Source organism: Carassius auratus, chromosome 29 (assembly GCF_003368295.1).
Source record: "Carassius auratus strain Wakin chromosome 29, ASM336829v1, whole genome shotgun sequence".
NCBI classification, from domain to species: Eukaryota; Metazoa; Chordata; class Actinopteri; order Cypriniformes; family Cyprinidae; genus Carassius; species Carassius auratus.
The window spans coordinates 1589787-1611927 of record NC_039271.1 but is presented as its reverse complement, the minus strand read 5'-3'; the positions used below and the strand labels follow the sequence as shown (position 1 = coordinate 1611927).

Here is a 22141-nt window from a genome sequence, read left to right as displayed (position 1 = left end):
TAAATTGAGTGAACGAAATAGTAAATCAAGGGAATGCAATAGTAATCGTGTGCACATTTTAGTACATTGAGGGAACAAATTAGTAAATCGTGCACACGATTTAGCAAATCGATGGAACAAATTAGTAAATCGTGGGCCCTATTTATAAATTGAGTGAACGAAATAGTAAATCAAGGGAATGCAATAGTAATCGTGTGCACGTTTTAGTACATTGAGGGAACAAATTAGTAAATCGTGCAAATCGTAATTTTTTTTCCTGCATGTCATGTGAGGGGCTCCTTACAAGCCAAAAAAGTCCAAAACAGTCTAAACAAACATGTTGGTGGATTTTGATGAGAGAGGACAACAAGGGATTAACTTCTTCTCTGGAGGAAGCATAAATATGGATTATGGACATTTTTACGGTTTAAATTTTAAAATCTTAATGGATTTTTTCTACAATCAAGCAGATCTACACTTCACAGGACATTATCTGATGAACTGAAGTGATGTGGATTATTTGTGGATAATTGTGGTGTTTTTATCAGGTGTTTGGACTCTCTGGACTTTTTTTGGGTGAGCCAGTCCTTGCTTGTTTCTTTAGGTCTACTCTCTTCTTTCAGACATGTATTCTGTGTTTTTGGTCACTGCAGATCATCATCACTTGCCTCTGCAACACTTGGCTATCATCATTGAGGATTGGAAAATAACCTTATGCAGCATAAGACTCTTTGCAGCTCAGGAACCAGGAGGAACAGGTCTAAAAAAAAGCAATGTCCTCTTGTCGTCCCTTAGAGAAGGAATAATTCTGATCTCTGAAAACTGGCTCTGACTGTTGTGCTTCTTGTACTGTCCCCTGAAACTGTCAGACAGAGAGATACAAATCACACTCTGGACAGCTGTGAAGATCCAGCAGCTGACAGAAAAACAGAAACAGAACTGCAAGATAGAGTTGGACAGCAGTAAACTGGTTCATATCCTGAGTGTGTGTGTGTGTGTGTGTGTGTGTGTGTGTGTGTGTGTGTGTGTGTGTTTGCAATAACTGATAAATAATAAAATAATGCTGAACAACAGGCCTGGAGCTGGAAAAGCAAGTGACACAAAACAGTTTTGTAGCTTGTGCCAGAATTGCTCTGCTCTGCAGACATCAGCGGTCATGCAACATCATCTCAGTTTTCAGCCGAGGCTCTGAAAATCTGAGGTCAAAAGTCTGATCATTTCAGAACAGGTCGGTCCTCAACCAGTCATACATGTACTGAACATATGTTCATAACATTTCTATTGAAAGCATTACAAATGGAAATGGAATAAGATCAAGCCTTTTAAGGGTGTTTTTTTTTTTTTTTTTTTTTACAAAAATTACATACAATTGTGTTTTGTTTTTGTTTTTTTGTTGAAAATGACAGATTGTTTCATGAGATAAGACACTTATCAAACCAACTCATGTAGAGCCCTTTGAAGCGGCATTAAAACTGTTATTTGGACCTTCAACCTGTTGGCCACCATTGAAATACATTATAAGGAGAGAAATCCTGGAATGTATTCCTCAAAAAACTTAATTTCTTTGTGACTGCATATAAAGACATGGACTTATTGGATGACATGGGGGTGAGTAAATTATCAGGAAATGTTTATTCTGGAAGTAAACTAATCCTTAAGCTATCTCATGACTATATTGTTGTTGTTGTTTCAAAACAACATTATTTTTAATTAATGCGAATGGGTTAGCCAATCATAACAGAGGTAATCTGCATATGTCAATGAACTGCAATGTTTCTTTGTCAATGCCTGTTCAACTTAATGCTCAAAAACAAGACAGCACATATGCCACATTGGGTAAGCTTTGTTACTTATTTCACAGTAGGCTATTATTTACAGAAAGAAGCCTTAAAAGTACTGTAAAAACATCCTGTTTAATTCCAGAAAAACCCTGCAAAAAAAGTAGCTAACATTACTGATTTGGAGTTGATGCAATAAAAGTGCAGAACTTGACACCTTTAAATAAGGAGATGCTATGTTTGCATCTGCTCAACATAAAAACAAAGAACTTATGCATTAGTCATTTCTCTGACTTCATGAAATTATCACAATTTTCATGTCCTGTCCTGCCCTTCAGATGTTGTCTGTAGATTCATCACTCATATCTCCAGCATATGCGCACACATTTCTTTGCCTTGGTTGATTGTGTTTATCATGCAGCAGGTGGCATGAGGAGGACCTTCAGAGCTGCAGACGGGTTCTGCTCTGGAGGATTTCATACGCTTCAAAGACGGACACTCCCACTCACTGGACTAAACAGATTCATACAAGAGGCCTGAGATTCATTATAATAATATACTCTACTGGTGTCAACGAAAAACAGTAGGATTTTGCTGACTCAGGATCTAAAAAAAAATCTACGTTTCCTATATCTTTTAAAGAATAAAAGTAAAACATATATTAAGAACTTTGTATACTGTACTATATACCAAAATATTTTTTAAAGAAAGTATTACTTTTAGAAAATCAGTTTTAAAATATGTTGGTGGACTTTGATTTGACAGGACAACAGGGCATGGACTTTTACTCTGGAGGAAGAGTTGATATGGATAATGGTTTAGAGTAAAAAAAAAAAAAAAAGAAAAAAGTGGATTTGTTTTCTACAAACAAGCAGCTTTTCACTTCCTGTGATGTTAATTGGTGGACTGGAGTGTGTGGATTATTGTGATGTTTTTATCTGCTGTTTGGACTCTCATTCTGACGGCACCCATTCACTGCAGAGGATCCATTGGCGAGCAAGTGATGTAATGTCAGAATTCTGTTTATATCTTGCAATTCTAACTTTTTGTTCCTCATATTTGGAGAAACAAGGTCTGAATTTTGAGATAAAAAGTCTCAATTACCTTTTATTGGTTATTTTTTAATTCTCTGGTGGAAACAGGCTTCCATACTTACCAACCAATAAATATGTTCTCACATCATCAAATAAAATAAAAAAATCTGGAAAACCCTTGAATCCCACACACACACAAAATTAATGAGGAAACTACAGAACTGGACACAAGGTCACCCTGCAGCCCCAGGACAGCTCGTTCTCTCTAGCTTCTGCTTCACTATTTCCACTGGCTTGTTTGTGAAAAACCCAGAAGTCATCTGAATGCCAAGTACTGCATTCAAAAAGGACAAACTTAGTATTTTTTCACTGTTTCTCTCTGAATAACAATGTACACTGAAGCAAGCCTGAGAGATGTGTTATGCTACCGAAAGCCCTTTGGATTTGACCACCTGGGATGAATATTCATGCTTCCTACTTTACTTCGACGCACTCTCTCTTCTCCTTTGCTTTCTCTTTTCTTTATTTTTAGGTCAGAATCTTATGGGAGGCTCTTGGGACAAAAACAGCCTCCATTATTAAGTCTGAACACTGAGGTGCATTAGAGAGCAGACTCCAGACTTTGTGGTGTCAGCCCGTTTCCATCCGGCGAGGCGCCTGTCCACTCTGCGCTATTGTCCGCTGTCTAATGAAAGTCCACCAGTGGGAACGGAAGAGGTTTTTGTTGGTTTGCTGGAGTGGATAAAATGCTGAGAGTGTTTGTGGGTCTTAGGTTTGATTCAGCACCCCAATTGTTGCACTTTTATTACGCTTCTGTTACAATTTAGCCCTATTCGCGGTGGCCCGTTGGGTTTAGAGCAGGTCAATTCTCTGTTTTCTTCACTGTGATAGGGATTTTATTAGTGTCTCCAGTCCTTTTTTCTTTCTTTTCTTTTTTAGTTATTTTTAAAGAACCATGGGGAAGTCATGGCCTAGTGGTTAGAGTTTGACTCCTAACCCGAGGGTTGTGCGTTCAAGTCTTGGGCTGGTAATACCATGACTTAGGTGCCCTTGAGCAAGGCACCGAACCCAAAACTGCTCCCCGGTCGCTGCAGCAAAAATGACTGCCCACTGCTCCGGGTGTGTGTTCACTGCTGTGTCTGTGTGCGTTTTGGATGGGTTAAATGCAGAGCACAAATTCTGAGTATGGGTCACCATACTTGGCAAATCACTTTCATTTGGGGTCCTCAAATTAAAGAACCAGGATTTTTTTCCTTTTTTCAAATTTTAAAAACTGTTGTTAAATGGAAAGATTACATGAATTATAAAGGTTCATCATTGAATCATCAATGCCAATAAAGAACCTCTATCTTTAAAAAAAATTTCCTCTTGTAAATCACTAAGTCCTCAGTTGTTTGATTGCATAAGAAGCTTTTTAAGTGCAAACAACCTGATGCCTGGATGCACACGCATTAACTTGCTTTTGACAAAACCAATATTGGTGATAACCAATGTGCTTTATGTTTGGATGCTGGTGTCCCCACTTGACTAACTAACCAACAGGTATTTTGTGATCAATCAGAAATAGCTGCTACAGTATAGCAGTAAAAATGTAAAGATACTTGAGGTACTGTTTGGGGTTCCTCAGAATCACCACACCAGCAACAACCTTTGGAGAACCTCTACACACATTCAAAAATCTCTGAGGAAAATGTGAATAAATGTGTTCCTGCAAGAGCCTAAAAACTGTCAGTGGTTCCTCCGTTAACTGACCAAAACCATTCGGAGGCCCTTGAAATAAATACTGAAGTTCCTAGAAAATAGAGCAGGATACTTAAATAGGTTTTCTGGAGGTTCTCCAAAAAGTTGCATGTTCAGCATGTAGTATATACAATGCAATTTGTAGTGCAAGCATTCACATCAGTGTGTATGTACAGTATGTGTGAAGAATATGCTTCTGACCTTATTTTGGCATGGATATCCAAGTCCACCTTCAAAAGCAGCACAAACTAGCCAGACCCAGCAAAGAGATGGAATCCTGCTAGTCTGAAATGGTCAATTGAGCAATATTGATCTAAGATACTCTAGAAAACTGATTCTAAATCAATACTCACCCCAGTCCAGCTTGAGCCCGCAAAGTGCTTGCATTTTCCCATTAAGCAGTCCATTACCGCTGAAGCAGAGTCAGCAGTGACCTTTGACCTGTAATCTTCCCGTCATACTGGGTTACAATCGAGAGGTCAGCAAAACGTAAGGTTTGATTGAAATATAAGTCAGTATTCTCAGAAAATGCTGAGTCACGTGAGGTTTGAATATGCAGAAATACTTTAAATTCAGTCCTCAGACAAAGCTATCGCATGACTTTGAAAGACTTGGAAAATAGTGCTGAAGAAGTACAGGCTACTTTTGTGAAATATTACTTCACAACATTGAACAAATCATCACACATGGTTAACTAGTTAAATATATTTACAGGATAGAATCAAGGAGACTGGCTGCTGAAAAACAACAAATCACTGCAGTACTGCATTCAGTATTTTAATGCTACGTCCCAAACATCATTAACCTAAATCAAGTCTCGAAACATCACAATCGCCATTTACTCTATCCATACTGTCTCCATAGTCCATTTCTCTGCTATTTAAGGTACTGTAGGATGGAGTGTGTTTAAAGTTTGAGCTGAAGGTAATTGCTCAGCTGTGGCAATTCTCTGGCTTTATTACTCTTGCTGATTTACTCCTGTACTCAATAGGATTTGTTTTGGCTCTTATGAAGCAGTCTAGGATGTTTCATAAGCTACTATTAAACTGTAGCTCTAAACAAAAGGGCTGAAGAGACTCGATCCATCTTCTGCTTTAAATGGCTCCAGAAGGCAAATTGCTCCTTCCATTAGATGTCTGTGGTAGCGGCCAGACTCCAGAGGTTTCTCGTTCTTTCTTGGTATTTCTATCACATCAATCTATCATCGACCGGCATTCACCAGTATTTACAGAGAAAAGCCACGCTTGGGAAAGCAGGCGCTTTATTTGGGTGAAAAGTTCAAAGGTGCCTCTGCTTAACAACATGATGAAGAAGAAAGTATCGCAAAACAGGAGCAGAATAAATTTTGATCTTTGACAATAGTATAGTGATGGTTTTCAATCACAACACGCATCCTATTAGAGAAAAATTAAAGCCTGAACTGTTTTTTAGGTTAAGTACAAAAACAAAAGAGAAATAACTGAAAAAAATAAAAACCATCAACATGCTACTGATAAAAGAAAACCTGTGAAAATCAACATGTTTTACTTCTATAAGGTGATGTTTGGGGTTGGCATGATTTTTAATGTTTTTGAAAGAAGTCTGTTATGCATTTAATTGATCAATTGTTAAATAGTATTTTAACCCTCAAAAGGTCCTCATTTCCTGTTTACCAATCTGGTCTTTGGGGTCAATATGACCCCAAAATTGAAAGCATAATTGTAGAAAAAATATACATTTTCAATAATACAAATAATATATCATTTTTTTTGTTAACTCCTCAACTATGCATTAATGATGTGTTTTGGGAGATTTAAAGTACTTTTGTACCCATTTACCACACAAATCCACAACTACACCATTAGCTTGCATGTGAAATATCATTTTTTAATGAAAAAATCACTTAAATTATTATCTAAATTTAATTTAAACTGTTTCTGGATATAGATCTAGGTGTTATGTGTAGAATGCTACCATCTGGAGGTTAGTGAAAAAACTAAGGAGATTAGTATTTAAGCAATAACTTGTTTTGACCAGCAGAGGGCCATTGAAAGCCATTCATTTTACTGGATGTGACCAACTGTTCATAAATGGCACCTAGGTCACACCTAAAGGACAAAACTCTGAGTCAGACTGTAGTTGCATATTATTGAACATTTGAATGATTCAAATGCATAAAAAAAAAAATAATAATAACTTTAGAATGTAAACAAAATTAAAAAAAAGTGTAAATAAACAACAGCAATATCCAGAAATAAACCGGAGTAAAAGTATAGGCCTACAACAATTTTTTTTTTTTTTTTTACAATCACATTCTGAACACTGAACATAAAAGCAATACCAAACTACCAAAAAATATGTGAAATACATGGTGTAAAACAAATAAAATAATCATTCCATACACATTTTGTGAGTGAGTGTGAGTTAGAGAGGGAGAGGGAGCATGTATGCCTCTCTCTCTCTCTCTCTCTTTCTGTGTGTGTGTGTGTGTGTAAGTGTCTTTCTGTGTGTGTGTGTGTGTGTGTGTAAGTGTCTTTGTGTGTGTGTGTGTATGTGTGTGTGTGTGTGTGTGTGTGCGTGTGTGTGTTTGAGAGAGAGATAGAGAGTGTGAGTGAGAGGGAGAGAGAGAGCATGTGTGCCTGTGTGTCTCTCTGTGTGTGTGTGTGTGTGTGTGTGTGTGTGTGTGTAAGTGTCTTTGTGTGTGTGTGTGTGTGTGTGTGTGTGTGTGTGTGTGTGTGTGTGTGTGTATGTGTGTGTGTGTGAGAGAGAGAGAGAGAGAGAGAGAGAGAGAGAGAGAGAGAGAGGGCAAGAGAGAGCATGTGTGCGTGGGTCTCTGTGTGTGTGTTTGTGTGTGTGTGTGTGTGTGTGTGTGTGTGTGTGTATCTTTGTGTCTGTGTGAGTGTAAGTGTGTGTGTGTGTGTGTAAGAGAGAGAGAGAGAGATGTAGAGAAAGTGTGAGTAAGAGAAAAAGGGAGAGAGGGCAAGTGTGCCTGGGTCTCTGTGTGAGTGTAAGTGTCTTTGTCTTTGTGTGTGTGTGTGTGTGTGTGTGTGTGTGTGAGTGTGAGTGTAAGTGTCTTTTGTGTGTGTGTGTGTGTGTGTGTGTGAGAGAGTGAGTGAGAGAGTGTGAGAGAGGGAGAGAGAGCGTGTAGAGTGGAGAGTGTCTCTGTCTGAGTGTGTGTAAGTGTTTGTGTGTGTGTGTGTGTGTGTTTGTGTAGGTGTGTGTGTGTGTGTGTGTGTGCGCATATTAGGTCTCACCCCTTTATATCTTTTTTTCTGCATGTGTGGCCGATTTTATTAGACAAATCGTATTTGCCAAATTCTATATAAATGCTCTCTGTGGCATACCTGTGTGTGTTTGTGTGTGTGAGCATGTGTTTTCTACATTGCATTTGTGCTCAAGTACCAGGCCTTAATTTCTGTGTGAAAATTTTCAGATTTATGTTGCATTTATTGTTTTTTTTGGGGGGGCAAATGAAAAAAACACACGTTTTTTTGCATTTCCCATTCATTTTCAATTGGGGTCATATTGACCCCAATGCCCAGAAGTGTTAAATTTTTTTTTACACACCTTCAGAACAACCGAATCAAGCCCAGGTTTTTTGTGTATGTATAGATAGATAATGTAGGAAAAGTCACAAAATTTTATTCCTCTGAGATGAAGGGAACCCTTTTTTTTAACTAATTAAAAGTCGATTGGGGTCATATAGACCCCAAGGACCAATTGAGGGTTAATTTAGAAGAACTGTTTTCTGTTTGATTATATTTTTTTAAATGCAAATTATTCCTGTGATGCAAAGCTGAATTTTCAAGATCATCAGTCTTTGTCACGTGATCCTTCAGAAATCATTTGAATAATATTAGAATCAGGTGTGCTGCTTTATATATATATATATAATTTTTTTACAGGACTCTTTGATGAATAGAAAGTTCAGAAGGATTTTTATTAATTTAATGCATCCTTGCTGAATAAAAATATACAAATTCTTAAGAAAACAACAACTTTTGAACAGTAGTGTGAGAAAACAGACATTCAAAGGTAAAAAAAAAAAAAAAAAAGTGGCACTTTATTTTATAAGCGGAGACCTGCTTGATTCATGAATCCTAGTGTTAATACTGCATTTCAAAATTTGTTATTATTCACTATCATTGTAGTAATTTAAGACATTCAATTATACTAAATCTGACCGAGATTTTAGAAAAGCTGCATCATCGACAACATTAAGGTGATGCAGCTAAAAGGGAAAGTCATTGAATAAAAACTAAAGCAAACTACATTTTTTTTATATTAATTTTAATTTATACAGGTCATTTGATGCTTTCTGTAGACCCAGTAAACAAACAAACACATAAATGGTCTCTTAAAACAGAATAAAATCTTATACAGGTGCAAAACCCAGGCAGATGTCTAAACTAATTTTGTATGAGCATGTGATCCCATCACAGGAAGCAAAACAAGAGGGTTTCTTCATGTTCAGCTATTTGCAGCCGCGGTCCAACACGCACAACCAGGAAAACAAATCAAATCAAACGGATGTAAACAGACCGGATGGAATGCATCCAGAGCTCCTGGGTTCTATTACGCCGTGTGTTTACAGCTGCTCTTCTTGCAGATTTGAAATGAAGTCACGGGTGGCTGCTCGGAGATGTTCGCTGCGTCCCGACCAGCCCATCTGCTTAAATGAGGGGAAATCACAATCTCTACCTGCCATCCACCCGCAGGTGAGCCGTGACACTGCTATAAGCTTCATTCTCCTCATAAACACGAACCTTTGGCTCCTTGACAGCCCCGTTATTACACTCGCAACACAAACATATCCCACAAACCCTGCTGAGGCTGAGAAACCTGAAAGCTTTTCCAGGTGCTTAAACCTACAAACACACACAGTTCAAAAGCGAGAATTTAAACAGAGAAACTTTATTCACAGAGAGAGAGAGAAAGAGGCACGGCGGCTTCAACTTCTGCAAAAAAATATCTCTCCGTGGGAGAGTGCAGTAAACTTCCATGAAAGCCAAAAGAGAGAGAGAGGCACAGAATTAAATCATTTTCTTAAATGACTTTTTTGTTGTTTTTCAGTAAAACATCTTTAAAATCAAGATATATATTTACTCGAGAAGCAAAAATGCATATGATATTAAGACTTAAGAATATATATATATATAGAGATAAATTATTTCTTGTTTCTTATTTAAGCATAAAACTAAGTGTTTAAGTGTTCCTTAAAGGGGTCATATGATGATGTTTTCCGAACGCTTTGGAGGTTTACAAGCTGAGAATAGATAAAATCCCTAGTGGCAAAAACTAAAGTCTCAAACCCAAAGACATATTCTTTATAAAAGATTTGCATCACACTGCCCAAATGTTCACGCAAAGAAATACGGCATAACTTTGATTCTTGCTGTTGCGTCCAGCACCATGTTGTGGAGATGCTGTGTGTTTCATTTATGAAAGTGAAAATACTTTATTTGGCCTTTTAAGTTGTATTTACAGCACTATTCAAGAAACAGTTAAACCCAAATATTCAGATGTGTACTGGTCCCCACTGGATGCTACAAATGCCTCGTGTGTAATGGGTTACAAACCCATCACAGTATGTTCAGGGGCATAACATTTCCATCACATTCCATCCATTATAACAATTTAAAATAACTGTTTTGTATTTGAATACATGTTAAAATACAATTTATTCCTCTAATACAAAGCTGAATATTCAGCATTGTTCCTCCAATCTTCAGTGTCACATGATCCTTCAGAAATCATTCTAATATGCTGATTTGCTGCTCAAAAAAATCTAAAGATGGCAGATGATTTGAAATAACTGTTAATCATAAATATATTAAATTCAGTACTAAAAATTGAGTAAAATAGTTAAGAATGAACTTTTCATCAATATTTATATGTGCATTTTTATATTTATTAGAGCAACACATTGGTACTTTATTGCATTAAGGTGCATTAATGCTTATATAAATTTGCTAATGCACATGGACAACACATTTGAGATTAATGAGATCCATCTTTCGTTTTAAACCTGACATCAATACGCTCCACTCAATGTCAAAATCTGAACTACTCTTGGCTGTCATGAGCTGATATAAATGGGAATGCTAATAGATCGACTCCTCCGGGTATTATAGACCTGTCTTAATTAATTGTAATATTAAAAAACACAGATGTGTAGGCAGTAGACAGCAAGACAGCTCAGTGTGAGAGGAACTGAGAGAAGAAGAAAAATAAGGGAAACAACCCACAAGGTAGAGCTGAAGAAAAAGTGGGACAGAAAAGCAGACTATGAAGACAGTATGACAAAAAGAGTTAATGATAGTCCGGATGGAGTGTGTCTGAAGACATGGAGCGGCTGAGCTCTGCTCAATGACTGATAAGGGCTCAGAGAGCAGGACAGCAGCTCTGGCAGAGGACACAGTGTTTAAGGACACCAGCAGGAGACGGATGGACAGTAGACCACATTAAAAACACACTAACTCTCCTGTCCACTGACAGAGAGAGGTGATGATGGACACGTAACAGAGAATCAGTCTCGGAGCTTTAATTTGAGAGGCTTTTTCATACTCTCTCACATCTACTGCTCGTCCTTGACCGTTTTTCACCTACTGAGCAGAAAGAAGCATCCCATGAACGCTTCAAAGCAAGTACTGATTGAGTCAGTGAATGCTGGTTAGTTACACACACCACTGTCAACATTGAGAAAGGATTTAAAAAAAGAACAAAATACATTAAAAAAGAAAAGACATACAAATAAGATTTTGCATCATCGTCAGGACAGATTTGGAGAAATGCAGCATTACATCACTTACTCACAAATGAATCCTCTGCAGTGAATGGGTGCCGTAGGAATGAGAGTCCAAATAGCTGATAAAAACATCATAGTAATCCACAATTTCTTACAAACACATTGTCACTTCACAAAATATTATTTGATGAACTGGAGTGCTCTGGATTACTTGTGGATTATTGTGATGTTTTTATCAGCTGTTTGGACTCTCATTCTGACGGCACCCATTCACTGCAGAGGATCCATTGGTGAGCACATGATGTAATGCTGCATTCCTCCAAATCTGTTCTGATGAAGAAACAAACTCATCTTCATCTTGGATGGCCTGCGGGTGAGTAAATATTTAGCAAATATTAATTTTGGGGTGAATCAGTCCTTTAAATTAATAAGAAACTGCAAAATATGTAATTTAACACATAAAATCTCACAGCAGTAATTAATTAATACTTATCATACGGCTCTCTAGACTACTCAATTCTAAATAGTCAAGCTTAGCATTTGATGTCATTTTTTTATGACTGACTGAATATTATGCCTAACATTAAATGAAGGGTAATCATTCACATGTCATATATTTATAATTTTTACCCTTAGAAAAGGTACAATTAGTGTACTGCAGTGTAAATCAGGCACTCAGTGCATTCAGGACTGAATCCCATAAGTCAAACTAAACCTACAGACTGCATTAGCTCCGGTGGGAGAGAGACTACAGTCTCCTCTCTTTCCCTGGAGGATGTTTGCGGTTCAAAAAGGCATTAGGTTACAAAATCAACTACTCCAGCCAACAAAAAGGTCAAAGCAGAGTATGAATCATTGGGAGGAAGCAGACATTTCAAATGCCCACTTCCTTCACAGTATTTTCTATGGTTAGAGATGGGAATCGAACAGAATTTAACAATTCAAATGACTCCAGAATCCTTAATTCCTTTAACAGTTCTATTATTGAATTGCATTTTCTATCAGCATCCTGATGTTAAAGGGGTCACATGATGCTTTTTTAAAGATCATTATTTTGTGTATTTGGTGTGCCAGAATATGTTGACACGCTTTAATGTTCAAAAAACACAATCTTTCAAATACTGTACATTATTGTAGGTCCTCTATGCCACACCTCTCTCAAACATGTCATTTTCTACAAAGTCCCTCCTTCTGACAAGTGCAGTCTGCACTGATTGGCTACTGACCCAGTGCATTATGATTGGCCAAACACCGCAAGCACTTGTCGGAAATGTAAAGAGCCTTTCCATAATCGTGAGCTTCATCTTTCAAAATAAATGACAGTTAAAGACATAAAGACTATTAATAATGTCCACAGTTTTACCATCAGTTCCACGGACGGTTAAGACAGCTGACTCCACTGTGTGACACTGTGTGACTCTCTCTCTCTCTCTCACACACACACACACAAAATGTTTTTGCCTTGGTCCAGAAACACACAACATCACTCTGACATGGCTGCTTCAATACTAACTTCGGTTACTGAAACTTTCTTTGCGTGAACATTTGGGCGGCATTACGCAAATATTTCCACATAGTGATGTAGACATGTGGGGGCGTGTTTTAATGAGCCATTTTAGGCGGACTTAACTTTGATAAAGAATATCTCTTTGGATTTTAGACTTGAGTCTTTGTAACTTTACAGATCCTTGTTATGCACAAAGAGCTCGTAACACTCCAAAGAGAAAGGAAAATTTTAAATCGCATCATATGACCCCATTAAATAACAATAATAATAATAACAAAATGTCTCTTGATCAGCAAATCAGCATATTATAATAATTTCTGAAGGGACATGTGACACTGAAGATGGGAGTTTTGGACCTTTGCATCAAGGGGATAAATTACATTTTAATATATATGCGAACATAAAAAAAGTTACATCTGTTATTGTCACTTAATAGAGTAAGGGACATTTATCATAAATCGGAGAGGCAAAACTGTGAATCACACATTTAAAAAAGCATGCAGAAATGAATTGCTCTCAATCAGAAAAGGGTTTATTTTATTATTAACCAGATCTTAGCGCTGAGATAAAGAAAAAACACTTACTAACATTAATCAGCTTACAATTCACATTTCCAACAGGCTGATTAAACAAAAACGTCACAGGTAGCTGTGTTTAGATATGATTTAAAAGACTTTTAAGATCCCTTAAAGCTTTCAAGAGCATCAGGAGCGCACATCTGCTGTGATCTCAGTGAGGGGAGAGTTATTAATGATGTAACTTATCTCATATTATTCTAGAGGTGAAGCAACGGTCAGGAACGGAAATTGAAAGATACAAAAAGAATTATACTCTCCATTATCTGTAAAGCTTTAGAAAGAAAACTGCATAGAGAATGAGAGGGATTATCATATGTATGCACACAAGTCTGGCCATATGTTATCTGCACTAACAATGACCTCCCAAAATAATACAAAAATAATTTAAATCGCATACACACAAATGAGTGAAAGTCAATAGAGTGAGCCAAATCTCCATGTAAGCTCTGAATTCTCAACGTTGACCTCATTCACACTAGTAGAATAACCTAAAACCTTCTCCCATTGCTTTTTCTCTCAATTTATTTCTCCTTTTGGTGCACAAAACTCAACTGCACCGTTTGTTCTTTACCTGAGTTTGGCTTTGGTTCTGGTTCTGGCTCTGTGTTCACGGTCTGGCCGAGCGTTCCTGATCCATAAAGGTAAAAAAAAGACACACAGCGGCGGTGATGAGTGTGTGCATGGCCTCGTACAAGAGTTTCGGAGAAAACACGCTCCAGATGAAAAGGTGGTATCGGAGCGAGGTGACCAGGACCACGTAAAACACAGCCGGGATGGACCGCAGGAGTGCAAAGCAGTAGCTGCCATGACCGAGACCCATTCCAGCCCTGACAGAGAGAGAAAAAGACCAGAATAAAGATGTTCAGTTCGGTTATGGTCTTGTCTGAATCTGAAACGTGTCATTATACAATGCTGTAGTCATAAAACCGTCAGGTCTCATCGACTGTGGTTCATTCCTTGTTTAATGTTAATGGAGAAGCTATTACTTCCTTTACTAACCTTTGATTATGAAATGTCTTACAGTACATTCATTTAGACAAATGTCACCTGCCATGGGCTGATGGCACAGCCATTAGCAGGTCTATATGCAATAATCTGACACTTTAAAAAGTAATGGGACCTAAATTGGACTAGACTGGACCAAGCTGGCCTAGACTGCATTAGACTGGCATACACTTGACTAGATAGCAAGGACTGGAATGGACAGAATTGGTGGATTTCTTTGATATTACTACACTGCACATAAATGGACAGGAGCTGGTGATAGACTTGACTGGGCTAGACTAATTTAAAGTGAACTGGACTTAAATGGGCAGGACTGTATCAGGATGGACTGAATTGTGTTAGACTACATTGGATGTCCTCGACTTATAAAGTGGACTGGAAATGATAGACTAGACTGGGCTGGGCTAGAATACATTGGAATTAATTAAATTGCACTGGACTAGAAGGGACTAAGGGAAGGACTGGACTAGGATAAACTTAAGTGGGCTTGGCTAGATTAAATTACCTCAACCTATAAACTGGACTAAAAATACCATGCACTTAACTGGAAGTTGATGATAAACCTTAACCTATCCACTGGAGATGATAATAGACTGAACTGGATTAGACAACTTTGGACTGAATTGGATTGGACTGGACTAGAATGGGCAGGACTGAACTAGTATGGACTGAAGTGGGTTAGGCTACTTTAGATGGCCTCAAACTATAACCTGAACTGGACTACACTGCAGTGAACTGACTGGAGTTGGTTTTAGTGGACTACATTGACAGGGCCAGTCTAAAGCAGAATTCAGTAGGTTAGGCTAGATTAAATCACCTCAATCGATGAACTGGACTGGGTTATTCTGCGCTGAACTGGAGTTGATTTTACTGGAATACATTTACTAGGCTAGATTACTGAACTGAATTAGACTGGACTAGAATGGACTGAAACAGATTGAATTGGACTAGAATTGGCAGGAAAGGGCTAGTATGGACTGAAGTGGATTGGACTGAACTGGTCTAAAATGGGTTTTCTGTCATTATAACTCTTGTTTTGGGCAAATACTCAAGTGTTTCATCTTGAAGTGTTATTCATATGACAGACACCATAATCTAGCTCCTGGATTGCAGGATGTTGAATCAGAAATCTTTTCTCTAGCCCTGGGCAAATCAATGTGTGAGCAGGCCAGTCATCTTTGACTCCCACTGTGAGAGTTTGGCTTCTCCAAGGAACAAATGACCTCATTCCTTGTTCACATGAATTTGGACGTAGGGCAGTTTCTATAGCGCCAAACAGTAAAAGCTCCACTATCTATGGACAAGACTCAAAGACATTCAGGCACCAGTGTTGCATTAAAAATGAAAATGTATTGTTATGGCGACGTAAATATTGAAAGCCCAATTCCCCAAAGTGGTAAACTCAGTGCTTTCAGCCAGTGCTAATATGACAAGTGAAACATTAGAAGAAAATAATCACGCACACAGCTCCTATCTTTTCAAACAGTGAGCTGGATCAAGCCAGCTGAAGATGCTCCCCGGATGAGTGCGATGGCTTGGCATGTTTTGTTGCGAGTTTACACTCCTCTATTCTTTCACCCAAAGGGACTGCCGCAGCCTGGCCTAAAAAAAACCTCTCACAGGGAGACAGAGAGAATCATTCTGGGAGATTTCCTCTCCAGTGTAATTATGCACACAGATTTTATGTGACCGTGAAAGAGAAGTAGACAAGGATAAGTGAGATAGCGGTGCATGGTTCAACCTGGAAACTAATCAGTGAATTTAAATTACATTATGAGACAAACAAGCAAAAACCTAAGGCTGAAAGGAGAAATCACTACCATCAAGATGACACAACAGATTTAAAGGGACAGTGATTAACTCAACCTCATGACGTGCCGAATCTGTATGATTTTCTTTTTTTCTGTGGGAAACACCAAGTATGTGGACTACATTTATGGTAATTTAATGGTGTTTTTTCTTTTGTGTTAGAAGAACAAAAGTCATGCATGTTTGGAATGACATAAGAGTGAGCAAATGAAACAATTGTTATTTTTCGGGTGAACTATCCCTTTAAATTCTAACATACTGTAGAATTAAACAGAAAATTCAGCCGGTATTGATGGAGGAACCCAAACCCATGGCTTGGGAATATTTACTGGTGCAATTCTGTCATATTTTTTGCGAAAACGTCATGAAGAATTTCCGGCCATTTTTCCATTTTACATAAATTTGCACCTAATCCAAGCTTTCCTGTTAACATTAAAAAATGTTCCCCAGAAGAAACAACATAAGGATGAATAATTAAATATTCAATATTGGGGTGAATTATCAATTCTTTTTTTTTTTCTGTTGTAACGTGCAAGATCCTGAGCAATCTGGTTTGCTTTGACCAATTCTGCAAAACAGAAATGTTACAGAAAGGACAATATAGTTTATTAAGAGTAAACCGACTGAAAAGAATATTAAAACATGATGCTCTCTTCTCTGTTGGACACACTACAGTTTAGATCGACACAAGACAACAACAGCAAACCAAATTTAATACTGAATCAACCGAGAAATGATATTTTCCAGGCCAGTTTTGACTGCCCCATCAATTTGACTGACAGGTTGCTTTTCTAAGCAGACCAGCTGATTACCAGACCTGCAGACCTGTGCATACTCGCAGCGAATCTTCTGTAAACTGCACAGCCAGATCACAGTCCCCACTGCTGATTCCCGACAGCACTGCCTAAAATCATTTTCCAGCGCCTGTCACAAACATCTACGCGAACAGAATGATGGTCCTTTTCTGCCTCACGAGGAGTTTGCCGGCGGATGAAAATATTTGCAATTCAAATCCACACGCGGGTAGTAGATTGTTTGCAGGATTCAATATCCCTGAACACAAAGCACCTGTTGCCTCGGAGGAAATGAAATATCTTCTAACAAGCCTCTGTATTTCTCACTCTCAAATGGATTGTGTAAATGCTCGGCTTAGATGGGGGACGGGTCAGCCAGGCCTGCTGGGATTCCAGAACGATGAGTATTGATCAAAGAGCATTTCCTGGATCTCGTGTGTGTGTGTGCTGTAGTGACACTGCTGACTGATCACGCTGAATTATACATGTCAGACTGAATGCCTGACCACTTAAGACAGTCATTTATCAGGCTGTAGTCAGACAGCACTTTAGGGGAAATCTTCTAGGCTCACAGGGACAGACTTTATAATGAGATGAATAAAGAGTGGGTGGTTCACAAAGTTTGATACTCTGCATTTATGCGGGATTATGGGATAGGTAGAGTGCATCTGCCAGGGTCATGCACCATACAGAACTGAACTTCGAATGCCTTTTTTTAGTCCAATTTAATTCCTGAATTCGAATCGAGGAATTAAAATGGGGTGCGGAAGTTTGAATGTGAATGGAAGCAAAATGAACTGAAATTCAAAGAAAACCATATAACAGTTTTTTTTAATAAAGCAAAGTTTGAATAGCTCTAAAGTTAGAATGTTTATGGCTTTTACAGGCAGAATGACTGATAGAACGACAGAATGATCGATAGATGGATGGATGGATTCTGCTGATTAATTTGAACAAGCTCTTTCTGAATTTTTCAGTTCAATTCAGAATTTTGACCAATCCTGACATCACTGATGCAATATTGATTCATGAGGGTCCAATGAGTGCAATTCAGACACTTCCAAACCAAGCAAATAGTGGTGCAGAATGTGGCTCAAACAACGCCCATTTAGCACACAAACATCCTGTATATACAGTATGCTTCTCTCCGATATGTCGAATGCACTGTGATACTCCTACAAGGTCTATTTGTAATATTAGCAACAGTTTTTGCAACAATAACAATTTTCATATAATTAAATGGCAAAAAAGAAAAGAAAAAGAAAACTAATAAAAGGAAGGTACAAACTGTAGCACCACTTAAAAAGTTTTTTTTTTTTTTTCAGTGTCATTTTTTATATACTGTATACATTTATTTTTGAGTGGGCAACAATGGAAGGGAAGGAAAGGAATTATGACTGTATGGACCAAGATTCTGAACACCAGGAAGGCATTGTGGATGTGGGTGGTCTTGGTCTGACATCAGAACCTGTGGAGGAAGTCTTGAGTACTGAAAGTAACAGTATGTTTTGATGGCATATTGAACTCTTTTGGCTCAAAAGACCAATGCAAATTTGATTGCTCATGGAATGACCTCTTAAAGAATAATTTTACTGTGTAAAAACTGAGAGGCCAGTTCAAGACAATCAGACTCACACACACACAGATTGTGATTGTCTCGGCATGATTTCCATTATTCATTGTTCTATGAGTGGCTCTAATTGTGCCATCATTACCAGCTCAAGCTCTAATAACTGCCCCCTGATTCCTCATTCGCTCTGACAGATCACTTCAAGCACCATTAAAACAATTATCTTAAGAAGACTAGCGCTGATTTATATTCCCATAATGCTCTGTAATTACGTATAACTGATATATGGATGTGTCCTGAATCTTTAAAAACAGTCCCTATTTTAAATTTTAAAGTAACACAAACATTGAGATTTCTTCTAAAGGGAATGAAAGAAGAGTTTTGCTATAAGAAAAAAAAAAGATTTTATTACAGTGAACTACAGAACTGTGTTATTGCCCTATCATTCATAAGTCATTTTAAGCTTTTTTTTTACTGCACTGCAGTATTTTTAATAGAACAAGTGTCACACTGGAAGTCTGTTGCAGCATTATTGCATAAAACTCTCTTTAAAAGGGCCATTTTGAGTAAACCAATGTTCTTTGTCAAACTATAAACACTCCCTTTTATATTTCCAGTTTTCATTTTATTCTACTTAAAGTTTCTTTAATTGTGTCAGGGTTTTTTTTTTTCTTCGTTTATTTTCCTCTTTTTTAAACATATGTCTGTAGCTTTAATATATTTTTATTTCAGTTTTAGTTATTTTAGCACTTCAGGTTAAACTGATTGAAAATAATATATGTAAAATATATATGTATGATTACAGAGTTTGCAAGGCAGCATTAAAGCTGCAGTAGGTAACTTTTGTAAAAATGTATTTGTGAAACCTGTCATTATGTCCTGACAGTAGAATATGAGACAGATAATCTGTGAAAAAAATCAAGCTCCTCTGGCTCCTCCCAGTGGTCCTATGGGCTAGTTGCACAAGATGGCGCCGGTTAGCTTCAGCGACGCGAGTGTGTGCGTACTTATTTCCGGTCTTGCGACGCTCGCATTGACTGTAAGGGAAACTTACATACGAAACTTGGCTAGATGTATATAATTAAAGATTTTCAAATTTAACAGCCCATAGTGGTATATCAAAAACATGGGGAAACATCCTCCCTATATTCTGCGTACCTCTGTGTGGAAATTCATCAAGATACAACGCGGAGATTGCTTTATTCTTCTGTTGATTATGTGGATCAGCGTCAGTTCAGGTCCACAGGGATTTCTTTTTTCAAACACAAACCTCTCAAATATGCAATACTTTTCATTTTCGAAGAGCTGGTTTTGTTCTGTTATGTAAGATAAATGTTTCTGACTGTCAAACAAGACGCTCAGAGATTTCTGATAAAGCGTTTTATTAACTTTATTTGATAACATAATTTATAACTAACTGTACAATTAAACGTAGTATAATTATGGTAGGTTTGCCTTAAATAAAAGATCGCTGTTTGCATTCATGTGTGTTTTTATCTGGTTATTTGTTTTGTGAAAGATCTGCAGCATAAATCATTATCTGTCTACCAGTAGCCATTGTTATTGTTTTGCATTAATTATCAGATTAAACAGATATTAAAAGTCACGTATTTTTTACTGTGTAAAATAATCTTGTGAAAATAACGATAAAACGGACTGATGTATGTGTACAATTGAGAAATGGATACTTCTGAAGATAAATCGCAGCCCAAGTCTCACGAGGTAAATATTTAATATAAAAATAATAATAACAATGCAAACATCTTCGAGAAATAAGTATTTTTTACATTTACATATTTGGTAAGATAAAATACATTATATAGCTGTGTATACACACCATGAGTTCAACTTTCATCTCGTGAACAGTAGTGAACAGTGTATTTAATTCATTCACCAGGCTCAAACATACACAGGTTTCAAATCCACTGGCTCAGTTAACATTTGTAGTATAGTGATAATAGCAGTGTATATCTTATTTGCATATGAAGTGATATTATAAATCCTGTAAACATATAGAAGGTAATATTTGGACTTCTCTGGTTCTCTGCACTGACTTTAAGCACAGCCGGAAATACCTACGCACACACTCGCAAGACCGGAAATCCAAGATGGCGGAGATATGCAACTAGCCCATTGCCATTTGCAGAAAGTCATGTGCTCCCGGTAAAAAACAACCAATCAGAGCTGCGGTCCATAACTTTTGTTTGTGTTCAAGATTTACAAAAATGTATATAATAAGCGAGTACACCATGAATCAATTTTCCAAACCGTGTTTTTAGCTTGTCCTGAATCACTAGGGTGCACCTATAATAAGTGTTTATATTCGGACTATTTTAGATTGCTTCGGGGGTACCGCGGCGGAGTAACCCAGTACCTTTGTGATTCTTCATAGACATAAACAGAGAGAAGTAGTTCCGGCTACGATGTTCTTCTGCAAGACGCAAGCAGTTCTGTTTATTAACCGCCAGAGTGTCAAAAGTTACCGACTGCAGCTTTAAAGCTTGAAACACTTAACGTACAGGCTCCATTCAGACCGTTCCGGCTTTCACTGTTCCTGTAACTCGGGTAAAGTACTAACCTTGACACTAACAATGCCGAGGTCATGGCTTTCGATTCCTGATAAGACATACTGAATGCTTCAGGTACAAGCACCTACTAGACAAATTTATAAACACACTGCAGTTCAAACATATACAAGACCATTCCTTCAATATTACATGAGCTCTGTATGTTTGTGTGTGTTACCTGTCTCTCTGTGAGCTGAGGAAACACAGCAGATGACAGGCCCAGAGCAGCGGTCCTGCGTAGGTGCTCAGCGCCGTCAGGAAAATGGCAGGCGCTTCTACGTAACTATCCAGACCCACAAAACCCACAGAGATGTCCACGGTCCCGATGTTATTAGAGTTTCCCTGAAGAGACCATATAACATAAACACAAGTGGTTGACACAGATTTTAGCATTATATTATATATATATATATATATATATATATATATATATATATATATATATATATATATATATAATTTCTAAATAAAAACTAATTAAAATAAAACATTAACATTTTTCTTTTCTTTTAACTTTCATGTTATTTGACGATTAACCAACCAACATCTGAGAATCATGAACATTAATAATAATAATAATCCCTACACGTGTAGCCATTTTAAAATAGTTGCTAAAAAATTTATTCAATATGACCATTAAAAGGCTAGTATGCCCAAAGATGAAAACCCTCATGCCGTTCCAAACCCTTAAGACCTTCGTTCATCTTCGGAACATGAATGAAGATATTTTTGATGAAATGTGAGAGCTCTCGGACCCTGCATAGCAACGCAACTGTAACGTATCCAGGTCCAGAAACCTTGTAAGGACATCTGTAAAACAGTCCATGTGACATCAGTGGCTCAACTTCAGTTTTTTGAGTGCACAGAAAACAAAAACAACAATTTATTCAACAATTCTTCTCCCCTGAGTCAAGTCTTTCACCATTTTTAGAGAGTATCACAATGCATACGCAAACTTTCCAACCAGGCGAAAACAACGCTGATTACGCAGATTACGTTCATGAGTGCGCTTTCTCCCCAGAACGTAAACAACACTGTTCACGTCGATTACGC

At 37.6% G+C, this 22141-nt stretch overlaps 1 protein-coding gene across 1 annotated transcript in view; it reads right to left on the bottom strand.

The window, feature by feature from the left end:
- Nucleotides 1-13278: 13278 nt before the first annotated feature.
- Nucleotides 13279-22141, bottom strand: part of LOC113048645 (GPI ethanolamine phosphate transferase 2-like) — a gene marked incomplete at its 5' end in the record, with an annotated part of 35983 nt that continues 27120 nt past the window's right edge. The window contains 2 exons of the mRNA XM_026210505.1: nt 13279-14170; nt 21267-21430. Of these exons, the coding sequence (XP_026066290.1) occupies nt 13951-14170; nt 21267-21430 (384 nt within the window). The remainder of the gene's footprint in view (nt 14171-21266; nt 21431-22141) is intronic.